General features: G+C 46.0%; 1 protein-coding gene across 5 annotated transcripts in view; it reads left to right on the top strand.

The window, feature by feature from the left end:
• Positions 1-4,064: 4,064 nt before the first annotated feature.
• The window catches only part of SGIP1 (SH3GL interacting endocytic adaptor 1), a 111,865-nt gene continuing 103,087 nt past the window's right edge, over positions 4,065-12,842 (top strand). For all 5 annotated transcript variants that reach the window (XM_038752269.1, XM_038752271.1, XM_038752270.1 and 2 more), the window contains exon 1: positions 4,065-4,137. In XM_038752269.1, the coding sequence (XP_038608197.1) occupies positions 4,128-4,137 (10 nt within the window). In that variant the 5' untranslated portion in view covers positions 4,065-4,127. The remainder of the gene's footprint in view (positions 4,138-12,842) is intronic.

Genomic DNA, 12,842 nt, shown 5'->3' on the forward strand with positions numbered 1-12,842 from the left:
AGGAATATAAATCCCTTTAAAGATGCCCAATTTTTCATTGATAGAGAAATTAGATACGCTTGGAAAGATTGAATGGAGCATTGTAAAACAGGAGGATATCTTACCCAAGAGAGGGAGGGCTGAAAATGAAGCAGTGTGCATTTAGTTTCATGAGGTAGAAGCAATAGCATTTATTGAGCACCCACTGGGGGCAATGAACTGCACTAAGCACCTGGGAAAATTCAACGTGGAGACACAACCCTAGCCCCCAAAAAACTTACACTCAAATTGGGGAGACAGACCAAAAGTATTTACAAGCAAAGTAGTCAATATAAATGGGAAGCGGTTTAGCCCAGTGGATAAAGAACAGGTCTAGCAATCAGAGGACCTGGGTTCTAATTCTGGTTTTGCCACTTGTCTGCTGTGTGACCTTGGTTAAGTCATTTCTCTTCTTTATGCCTCAGTTGTCTTATCTTTAAAATGGGGATTAAGATTGTGAGCCCCACTTGGGATATGAACTATGGCCAACTTGATGAGCTTGTATCTACCCCAGTGCTTACTACTGTGCCTGGCCCATAATGGTGGTATTTGTTAAGACTTACTGTGTGCCAAGCAATGTACTAAATACTGGGGTAGATAAAAGATAATCAGGTCGCACACAGTCCCTGTTCACATTGGGGTCATAGTCTAAGTAGAAGGAAGAACAGGTATTGAATCCCTGTTTTTACAGATGAGGAAACTGAGATACAGAGAAGTTAAACGACTTGCCCAAGGTCACACAGCAGAGAAGTGGCAGAGCCGGGATTAGGAGCCAGATCCTCCGACTCTCAGGCCTGGGCTTTTTCCATTAGGCCACGCTGCTTCGTGTAATAAGTGTTTGAGACATACCATTAAAATTGATTGAATAAACCTAATTTCAGGACTGTTGAAGATGGGTATAAATAAGCATGATGCTCTAATGAATCAGTTTAGTTTGGTTGCTCGGCTCACTGTGAACCAGGGGTTTATTTTTCTCACTGTGGTATTATAGAGAAGCAATGTGTCCTAGTGGAGAGAACACAGACATGGGAGTCAGAGGACTTGGGTTCTAATCCCAGCTCCATCATTTGCTGTGTGACTTTGGACAAATCACTTACCTTCTCTGTGAATCAGTTTCCTCACCTGTAAAATGGGAATCAAGACTGGTGAGCCCCATCTGGAACATGGACTGTGTCCAGTGTGATTATTTTGTATCAATGCCAGTGTTTAGGATAGTGGCTGATGCATTGTCAGCACTTTATATATACCATTAAAAAACCCAAAAACAAAATAACAGTGAAAACTCTGACGATGGCTGAAACTCGGGCAAATGGTTCAAGTCATAGTAATGACTTGGAAAGTAAGCCCTTTTGGTTATTTTGGGGTGTCTTTTTTGTTCTTTGTGACAGGCTGGTGTAGATACAAGATAAAATCAGGTTGGACACAGTACCTGTCCCACATGGGGCTTACAGTCTTAATCCCCATTTAACAGAAGAGGCGACTGAGGCCCAGAGAAGTGAAATGACTTGCTAAAGTCACACAACAGACAAGGGGTGGAACCAGGTTTAGAACCCAGGTCCTCTGATGCCCAGGCCCGTACTCTTTCCACTGGGCCATACTGCTTTCTTTTGATCCTAGGAATTGTGTTTCTTAGACTGGATCCCATAGTCCTTAGGGCTAAACCTTCCCAGAATTCCCAAGGTTGTAAGAATTGGAATGGGACGTCTGGGACGTAGAATCCGGCTTGGAATCCTGTGATCCTGGGGAGGGTAATCCAGGCATGGGGCGACAGCTGTAGACCACAGAACCTTTAAGACTGTAAACTCGTTGTGGGCAGGGAATGTCTGTTTCTTATTATATTGTACTCTCCTGAGTGCCTAGTGTAGTGCTCTGCACACAGTAAGCACTCAATAAATACAACTGAATGGATGAATAAACTCACTCTAGACTGTAAGAGAAGCAGCATGGCTTACTGGAAAGAGCCCGGGCTTGGGAGTCAAGAGGTTGTGGGTTCTAATCCCGCCACAGCCACTTGTCAGCTATGTGACTTTAGGCAAGTCACGTAACTTCTTTGTGCCTCAGTTCCCTCATCTGGAAAATGGGGATTAAGACTGTGAGCCCCAAGTGGGACAATCTTGTATCTACCCCAGTACTTAGAACAGTGCTTGGCACATAGTGCTTAACAAATACTATTATTATTATTATTATGATCACACTCCTCCAGAACCAGTTATATTGTACTCTCCCAAGTGCTTAGGATAGTGATGATTATGGTATTTAAGTGCTTAGTATGTGCTGAGCACTGTTCTAAGAGCTGTGCACACAGTGAGTGAGCAATAAATACGATTGATTGATAGGCAAACAGAAAAGGGTTGAGGGAAGAATGAAGACTGGAATATTATACCCAAGCCCTGGTAGAAGGCACCTCTCTCTTTTCATTCTAGTCAGTTCATCTCCTTTCCCCTTGAGCTCTCTTTTCTCTAGATTCCCGCACTTCTTGCCAGCCTGCCCTTAGGCCAGATGGCAGGAGGCAAAGCCTATATCTGGGTTCTACCCCCGGCTCTACTGCTTGCTTGCTGGGTGACCTTGGGCAAGTCACTAAACTTCTCTGGGCCTCATTTTCCTCATCTGCAAAATGGGGATTCAGTGCCTGCCCTCCCCCTTAGACTGTGAGCCTCATGTGAAGCTGGGGCTGGTGATAACAACAATAATAATAGTAATTATGGTATTTATGTGGATACTATGGGCCAGGCACTGTACTAAGCACTGGGGTGAGTACAAGCAAATCAGATTGGACACAGTCCCTCCCCCACATGGAGCCCACAGTCTCAAGCCCCACTTTACAGATGAGGTAACCGAGGCTCAGAGAAGTGAAGCGACTTGCCCAAGGTCACACAGCAGCCAAGTGGTGGAGCCGGGATCCGACTGTATTGTTGCCACTGTATTGTTGCCCAGCAGATGGCACATAGAGGCACGCACTGATAACCATCCTTTTATTATTATTATCATTTTATTATCATTATTATTAGGCAGGAAGGAAACCTCCTTGGGTGGGGGAGAGCGGGCTGTTGGACTTCCCACCAGGATTGATGCGGGCCGAGCCAAATCAATAGGGAAGGATGCACGTGTAATTTTTTTGGGGGGGAGGGTGTGTGTGTGTGTGTGTGTGTGTGTGTGTGTGTGTGTGTGTGTGTGTGGACAGAGCACCCCCCGCCCCCCGAGGCCGAGCCTCTCCCTGGATTTTACATGTCCCGTGCCCCCCTTCCCCCCTTTTCCCGGCAATTCCCGAACCCCCAAATTCCCTTGCAGGCGGGGGGCAGGTCCTCCCTTGCCCCCCATCCATCCCCTCCCCCGGGGTTCAAATTGCTTCTGTCGCCAACACCCCTCCCACCCCAAAACGGACCCCCACCCCCCCACGCCAACCCACCCGCACTGGGGATTTCCCTGCAGCAAGGCCAGCCAGCACATCCCCCACCTCCCTTCATTTAGCCTGCCCCTGGCTGAGCACTAAATCCGGCTCCCCCAGCCCTCGGCCAGAGGATTATTGGGGGGGGAGACACACACACACACACAGACACAGACACACACACACACACACACACACACACACACACACGGTTTGGGATGCGGGGGCCGTTGGAAATAGGTTCTTGAGTATTCTGGGGAGGGGGCGGGCTAACTGTCAGGAGACGCAAACCGGCTGCCCTGTGACAAAGGCCAGGGAGCAGAAGGGATTGGGCGAGCCCCGGCAGGCCTGTGAGCTCAGCAAGCTGCTGGCCCGCCCTTCATCCCTCCCTCCTCCCTCCCTTCTCCATCCCTCCCTCCTCCATCCCTCCCTCCATCCCTCCCTCCTCCATCCCTCCCTCCCTCCCTCCTCCATCCCTCAGCATCCTCCCGCGGTTCTCCAGGTGGTCCAGGAGGACGGCGGTGGCATCGCATCCCCCGGTCCTGCTCTTCCCCCACCCCCCTTTTGGCTTGGACAGCCGTGCAGACAAGAAGGCCGGGACCCCCAGGACCCCTCCCCTCCCCAACATCCCCCCCACCCGGAATTCCATCCCTCCCCATCCCCCCACCCCCGCCACCGTCTTCCTTCAGGCCTCTTGGAAAGTGAGGAATGCAATTCGGCCACCATGATGGAAGGTAAGGTGGGGAGGGAGAAGATTTCAGAGCATCGGGAAAAAAAAAAAAAAACCTTGGGGGCTAAAATCTGGGAGCTTGGAGGGGGGGCGATCGCCAGCCCAGGTGGAATCCAGGCGTCCTGGATTCCCAGATTTTGGAATCAGATCTCCGGGTCTGGGCTTTAAGTCCGAGGGATGGATTTCCCCCCCCATGAAGCTTGCCCTTGGCAGAGAGTTAAGTCTCTCCTAGGGTGGACAGGAGCAGGGAAATAGCGGGCAGACATCGTTAGGCATCAAATGGGAGGTTGATTTTTTTTGTTGTGTGTTTTTTTTTTTATTTCCTTGCCTTGCACTGACAACGGAAACTCCTTTTCTCAATCTGGCTTTTCACTCAAAATGCTCTCCCCACCCGCCCCCACCAAAGTCTCGTCGTCTTCTGTCAGCTTTTGGTTCAGGATGAGATTTTTTCCCTAGCTTATGAGATGGTAGCTAAATTTCATTTCGATAGAATTAAATCCTAGTTTTCCTCACCTTGGTATTAGATTTTGGATTTTTTTTTTTTGGGGGGGGGTGGTTAATTTCGCTGGGATGAAACGGGGCTGAGATAGAAACCATGAAACGTATCGGCTTTCCGAAGATGTAATTTAGTGGCTCCAAATTCCAGTCTTGTCTGATCAAATCCTTCTGTTTCACCACCGCTTCAACCTGTGCCACGGTTCAGTGCTGTGGGTATTTTAATAGAGAGAGGAACTTTACTGAAGGAGATGCTTTATGAGCTATATTTTATTCTAATTGCCCTGAAATTCCCAGGTGAACAACAGCCACCAATTCCTCCACTACTGCCAGACGATAAAGGAAATAAACAGGCGGCCTTATGCCGCCTTTGGATTTTTCTCCATTTTCACACCATTGAATGGTGCAAAAATCCTGGCCTTTCTCAAGATGACAAGCAGAATTTTGAACCTACTTAGATTTCACAATACCGAGCACAGTCCATAATGATAGCAAAGCCACCGCTTCAAGATATATGACATTTTGACTGATCGAAGTGACATTTTGACTGATCGAAGCTGTATTGCCTGTATTTTTTAATATGCATGTTTGAAACTTATGTAAATGGAATAAGGTTAGAAAACTGATGTTTTGAGTGATGGAGCACGGACAGCTTTGGCAGCAGCCAAATCCTCTCGCTCTTTTCCTGGTCTACTCGGTCGAGTCGACATTATGTAGAGATGAGGAGCCATGAAAAGAACAACTAAGTTGTGGCACATAGATGACAGAAGATGCCTTTGAATTAGGTCCCATTTCAGTAGGGGATTGGCTCATGAGGCCCAAAAGCTCCAAAGTCATCCCTTTTGGTTTGGGCCTGAAAATTGAGATCACTGGGTTCTGAGATGGGATCGCTTCCGAGATCTCCAAACATAGCAAAGCTATGGAGAGCACATCAAGACAGAGACCGAACCCCGTTAAAGGCACATTTGACGTCCATTTCGGCTCCAAGGGGAAATGTTTCCGTAACTCAGATCGACAGCGTTCCGTGGGAAGGGATGGGATCCTTCCGCCTTGTGCTATGACCTCTGCCATGGAAGTCAACATTTTTTCTGCTTCAGTCTGTCTAGGAGGCATGGTGGCTAAAATATCTTCCTTGGAAGGGGAATTCTTGCTGACTCGCAGTTCTGCTTTCCCTCACCTTGCAGTTCCTGGTTCACCCTAGATTTTCAGCTCAGGGGATAAGCTTATTGGAGGTTTGCCCACTCAGAAATGGGAATCGAAACCAAGCCTCGATCTTGATATTTAAAGTGAACAATTCTCATATAATGGCAGGTTTTCTCTTTGGATGACAACCCTGACATGAAATATACCGAACCCCTTAGGCGCCCTTTCCTTTGGCAGAATGTATGAAGAACATTAAATCAAAAAAATTTAAATCAGGCCTGTTCTCATTGCCGCTTAGAAAATGAAACACATTTATTATCAGATCGTCCTCTTATTTCTGACTAGTTCTTCTTCAACAGCTTCCCATATTTTTTAATGCTTCCATGAGCTTAAAAAGGAAGCAGAAGGGAAGAGAATTAACGGTTAAACTCCTTAGCAAGTTTGGCAGTGCTACAGTCCAAATTACAGGCACCATGTCCTGGAATCTATTTCTGGAGAACTGGCCTTCAGACCTTGCTTTTGGGATATGTTTGTCGGTTTATAATTTGGGATATCGTAGTTAAACGTCTACACTGTTGTTGTTGAGTGTGTATATACACTGAATGTGTGTGTGTGTGTGTATATGTATATATGTCTAACGTCTGTGTGTGTGTATACACAGAAATTTGTCGTGGCAGGACCTATTTTGGAGGCCATTCTACATATTGCACTGTAATGTTCTAGAGCATAATGGATGGCCATAAAGTGTTGTACTGGACTCTCCCAAGTGCTTAGTACAGTGCTCTGAATGTAGTAAGCACTCCATAAATACTATCAATTGATTTTGACAGGAACAACATGGCAACTGCCTGCCAGAATCAGCCCAACTCCTGTTTCAGGAAATGGCCTGAAACATCCTTCCTCCTTATATCAGACAGATAATTAGGAGAAGCAGCGTGGCTTAATGGAAAGAGCACGAGCTTGGGAGTCAGAGGATGTGAGTTCTAATCTCAGCCCTGCCACTTGTCTGCTGGGTGACCTTGGGCAAGTCCCTTAACTTCTCTGTGCCTCAGTTACCTCATCTGTAAAATGGGGATTAAGACTGTGAGCCCCACGTGGGAGTACCTGATTACCTTGTAACTACTCCAGCATTTAGAACAGTGCTTGGCACATAGTAAGTACTTAACAAGTACCATAATAATTATTATTATTACTATAATTGCTCTCCCCAACTTCAAAGCCTTATTAAAGGCCGTCTCCTCCAAGAGACCTTCCCTGACTTGAGCCCTCCTCTCCTCCCACTCCATTCTGCACCACCCTGATTTGCTCCCTTCATTCATCTTCCCTCCCAGCCCCACAGCACATATATATGTATCTATAATTTATCTATTTATCTACATTAATATTTGTCTCCCCCTCAAGACTATGAGGTCATTGTGGGTAGGGGGTGTGTTTGTTTGTCATTGTACTCAATCAATCATATTTATTGAGCGCTTACTGTGTGCAGAGCACTGTACTAAGCGCTTGGGAAGTACAAGTTGGCAACATATAGAGACAGTCGCTACCCAACAGTGCGCTCACAGTCTAGAAGTCTACTCTGCTCTCCCAAGCCCTTAGTACAGTGCTTTGCACACAGTAAGTGCTCAATAAATACGATTGAAAGAATGAATAAACAAACTTTGAATACAGGCCAGAAAGTGCTTGGATTTCTGAAGGAATGATACCTTGACCTTGAGCCATTTTTGTGGTCTTTGAAACAAAAATATTTTATTTGGAGCTGCTGCTGTTGAACAGCATGGGCTGTTTTTTTCTGTGTTATGCCAACCATTTGGGATGGAAATAAATAGATTTGCAGCAGACTAGTCATGGAGACAGGTGGTCATCACCCTTTTCTTTAAAGACCCCCATGTGAGACAGGGATTGTGCCCAATCTGATTCTTTTGTATCTACCCCAGAACTTGGCACATATAGTGTGCCTAGCAAATACCAACAACAGCAAAAAAAGAGGGAGGTCAAGAGACTCTCCCATTTTGAAGTTTAGAAGCCGCTTAGCCTACTGGAAAAAGCCCAGTCAGAGGACTGGGGTCTAATCCCTGCTCTGTTACTTGCTTTCTGGGTGGCCTGAGGCAAATCATGTAACTTCTCTGTGCCTCATTCATTTATTCATTCATTCAATCGTATTTATTGAACGCTTATTGTGTGCAGAGCTCCGTACTAAGCTCTTGGAAATTGCATTACAGCAATAGAGACAATCCCTGCACATGGTGGATTTACAATCTAGAGTGGGGGGAGACAGACATCATCAAAACAAGTAAACAGGAATCAATATAAATAAATAGAATTATAGATATATGCATAAGTGCTGTGGGGTGCAGGGGGGAGAGAAAGGGAGCGAGTCGAGATGACAAGGGAGGGGAAGCTGAGGAAAAGGGGGCTTAATCTGGGAAGGCCTCTTGGAGGAGGTGAACCTTCAGTAGGGCTTTGAAGTGGGGGCGAGTCATTGTTTGGCAGTTTCCTCATCTTCATAAAAGATATTAAATACCTGTTTTACGTCCTACGAAGACTGTGAATCTCATGTGGGACAGGAACGGTGTCTGACCTGATTATCTTATATCTAACCCAGTGCTTAGTACAGTGTTTGGCTCATAGTAAGAGCTTAACAAATATTATTATTGTTATTATCATTGTTTTTGTTTCTATCATTGCTACTGCTGTAAACAGCAAAGACCTCCACATCATGTCATGGAGAGGAATTTTATTTTTACCCCACTGATCCATCAATCACTGATATATCTATACAGATATTGCTATTTTAAGACAATACTGCTAACAAGGAAATCCTCTCCATGCATGTATGACAGAAAAGACTGATCCAAGGGCCACCCCCAAATCTGAACTAGAGTGGCCAGTTGTCCAGTTTTACAGTCGACAGTCCAGTCTTCATCTGGTCTGTTCCCTCTCCAGGACTAATGTGGCACCAAATGCTCTTATGTCCATGGCTAAAATTTTCAGCACTCCCCCTCCCTTCATGTGGCTCTGGACTCTGGCTCCTGAGAAGCAGCATGGCCTAAGGAAAAACAGCATAGCCTCGTGGATAGAACACAGGCCTGGGGGTCAGAAGGACCTGAGTTCTAATCCTGCCTTTGCCACTTGTGTTCATTCAGTTGTATTTATTGAGTGCTTACTGTGTGCAGAGCATTGTACTAAACACTTGGGAGAGTACAATACCAAAATAAACAGACACATTCCCTACCCTCATGCTGTGTGACCTTGGGCAAGTTACTTCACTTTTCTGGGCGTCATTTGCATCATCTATAAAATGAGGATTAAGACTGTGAGCCCCACCTGAGTCATGGATTCTGTCCACCTGGATTAGCTTGCATCTACCCCAGTGCTTAGTACAGTGCCTGGTGCTGGTAAATGCTTAAAATATATACCAGGCACCATATTAAGCGCTGGGGTAGATACAAGCTAATCAGGTTGGACACGGTCCCTGTTCTACATGGGGCTTACACTCTTAATCTCCATTTTACAGGCAAGGTAACTGAGGCACAGAAAAGTTAAGTGACTTACCCAAGGTCACATAACAGATAACAGCAGCCACTTGTCTGCTGTGTGACCTTGGGCACGTCACTTCACTTCTCCATGCCCCAGTTCCCTCATCTGTAAAATGGGGATTGAGACTGTGAGCCCCATTTGGGACAGGGACTGTATCCAACCCAATTTTCTTGTATCCACCCCAGTGCTTAGTACAGTGCCTGGCACATAGTAAGCATTTAACAAATACCACAATAATAATTATTATTGTTATTACCTGACAAGTTGGGCCCAGGTCAGTGAAAAAAACAGCTTGATCAATACCTTGTCCCCCTCAACTCCCATAACATGATCAGTCCTGTACCTCAGGAGCATTTTAGGTTCCTTCAAGTGAACAGAGTAAATAGCCTTCCTTTCTTCCTTTATTTTAATACAATTTGACTCCCTGCTTATTTAATTCCTTTCCTACTTTACCCTAAAGGCATTCTGTAATTTCTTGACCGTTTGCCTTTAGTCTCTTTAGCCTTCAGGAGCCAGGTACACAAACTCTACAATTTAAGTAGTTCGTGTGATCCAAGTACTCATCCTTCTTCTTATTGTGACTTATCTTGGGTCTGTCTTTGCCACTATATTGTTTGCTCTTCTAGGGCGGAAATTGTGTCTTCTGATTCATTTGAACTGTCCCCACTGCTCCCCACACCAGTCCATGCTTCACTCTGCTGCCCAGATTGTTTTTCTTTAAAAACGTTCAGACCATGTTTCCCCACTCCTCAAGAACCTCCAGTGGTTGCCCATCCACCTCCACATCAAACAAAAGCTCCTCACCATTGTCTTTAAAGCTGTCAATCACCTTGCCCCCTCCTACATCTCCTCACTACTCTCCTACTACAACCCAACTGGCACACTTGGCTTCTCTAATGCTGATCTTCTTACTGTACCTCAATCTTGTTTATCTCACCGCTGACCTATCTTCCACACCCTGCTTCTGGCTTGGAACGCCTTCCCTCTTCATATTTGAGAGACAATTACTCTCCTCCTCTTCAAAACCTTATTGAAGACACATCTCCTCCAAGGGGCTTCCCTGACTAAGCTCTCCTTTCCTTTTCTCCCATTCCCTTTAGATCACCCTGACATGCTCCCTTTATAATAATGATGGAATTAGTTAAGCACTTACTATGTGCCAAGCACTGTTCTAAGTGCTGGAGTAGATACAAGGCAATCAGGTTGTCCCACGTGGAGCCCACAGTCTTAATCCCCATTTTACAGATGAGGGAACTGAGGCACAGAGAAGTTAAGTGACTTGCCCAAAGTCACAGCTGACAAGTGGTGGAGCCGGGATTGGAACCTACAACCTCTGACTCCCAAGCCCTTCCCAGCCCCATAGCACTAATGTCCACGTGTCATTCATTTATTTATTTGTTTTAATGTCTGTCTCCTCCTCTGGACTGTAAGATCATTGTGGGAGGGAATGTATCTTTATTGTTGCATTGTACTCTCCCAAGTGCTTAGTACAGTGCTTTGAACACAGTAAGTGCTCAATAAATATGATTATATGAATGAACTCCTCAATACAGTTCTGGGGCCAAGTAGGCACTCAGTATATATGACCTTTTGATAGAACTACACTAGCTCTTTGACTTCTTATGAGCCAGGATTGGCCTAGAAAGCATCAGGAAAATATCTGTGTCTGCGAAGAAGAGTTTTAGAAGACACTTTTGGAAATGCTTTTTAGAATTATGGCATTTATTAAGGTTATACTATGTGTTTAGTGTTGGGATTTAACATGGCTATGATATACAAGAGTAGCAGTGGAGCTTTCCACGTGATCCTGGGAGTCAGAGGACCTGGGTTCTAACCCCAGCTCCGCCGCTTGTCTGGTGTGAGACCTTGGGCGAGTCACTTAACTTCTAAGTGCCTCAGTTACCTCATTTGTAAAATGGGGATTGAGGCTGATCGCCCAGCGTAGGACATGGACTGTGTCCAACTTGATTAAGCTAATCTCTACCCCAGAGCTTTGTACAGTGTCTGGCACATATTAAGACTTTAGAGCAGTTCAGTCCTGTGGTTGGTATCATGGAAAAGCGGGAAGTGGATCTGGGAATCAGGAAACGTGGGTTCTAGTCCGCACTCAGCCCAGCAGGCTGGAGCTGTGCCAGCAGTGGCAAGGGGGTTTCTGGCTGATGAACCACGTACAGCATTCTGGGAAGTGGATAGGCCCAATCCTGACAAATATTCATTCATTCAATCATATTTATTGAGCACTTACTGTGTTCAAAGCACTGCACTAAGCTCTTGGAAGAGTACAAGACACAGACACAATCCCTGCCCACAGCGAGCTAACAGTCTAGAGGGGAAGACAGACATTAATACAAAGAAATAAATTCAGATATAATAATAATAATGACGGCATTTGTTAAGCACTTACTATGTGCAAAGCACTGTTCTAAGTGCTGGGGAGGATACAAGGTGATCGGTTTGTCCCATGTGGGGCTCACAGTCTTCTTCCCCGTTTTACAGATGAGGTAACTGAGGCACAGTGAGGTGAAGTGACTTGCTCAAAGTCACACGGACATGGGTGCTGTGAGGCTGGGAGGGATGGTGAATAAAGAGAGCAAGTCAGGGGGATGGGGAGGGATGGTGAATAAAGAGAGCAAGTCAGGGGGATGAGGAGGGAGTGGGAGAAGAGGGAAGCAGGGCTTAGTCAGGGAGGCCCCTTGGAGGAGATGTGTCTTCAGTAAGGTTTTGAAGAAGTGGAGAGTCATTGTCTCTCAGATATGAAGAGGGAGGGTTTTCCAAGCCAGAGGCAGAACGTGGGCAAGAGGTTGGTGGCGAGACAGATAAAATCGAGGCTGGTTAGTGTGGGTGCAACAAGACCATGGTGGCTACTAAGCAACTGCCTGCTGGGTCAGGGGACTACGGACATGGGCCTGTGATGACTGTAAGTAGATCCCACATGTGAAAACCGTGCGTACACATCACATCCCACAGCACCCCTTCCCTGTCCCGAGCGGGACTACCCCTGGATTGGAGCCATGTGGGGAAACACAGTGTACATGACCCCCAGTGAGGCATGAGTTCTCCTTAGTGTGAAATCTGTAAGAACCGTAATCCCCCTCATTCTAAAAGAAGGTCTATTTTTGTCTAGATAATAATAATAATAATGGCATTTATTAAGCACTTACTATGTGCAAAGCACTGTTCTAAGCGCTGGGAAAGTTAAAAGGTGGTCATATTGTCCCACATGGGGCTCGCAGTCTTAGTCCCCATTTTACAGATGAGGTAACTGGGGCTCAGAGAAGTTAAGTGACTTGCCCAAAGTCACACAGCTGACAATTGGTGGAGCTGGGATTTGAACCCATGACCTCTGACTCCAAAGCCCGTGCTCTTTCAACTGAACCAGGCTGCTTCAAATCCATAGATCCATAGTGGGATCTAGATCCCACTAGACTAAATACTAGATCCTTAGTGGGTTTCAGATACTGCCATTGAATCCCGCTTCACCTAGATTCCTCATTTAATATGGCATCTCGGGTGTCTGAGATAACTGTCTCAGAG

This window comes from Tachyglossus aculeatus, chromosome 10, assembly GCF_015852505.1.
Source record: "Tachyglossus aculeatus isolate mTacAcu1 chromosome 10, mTacAcu1.pri, whole genome shotgun sequence".
NCBI lineage: Eukaryota > Metazoa > Chordata > Mammalia > Monotremata > Tachyglossidae > Tachyglossus > Tachyglossus aculeatus.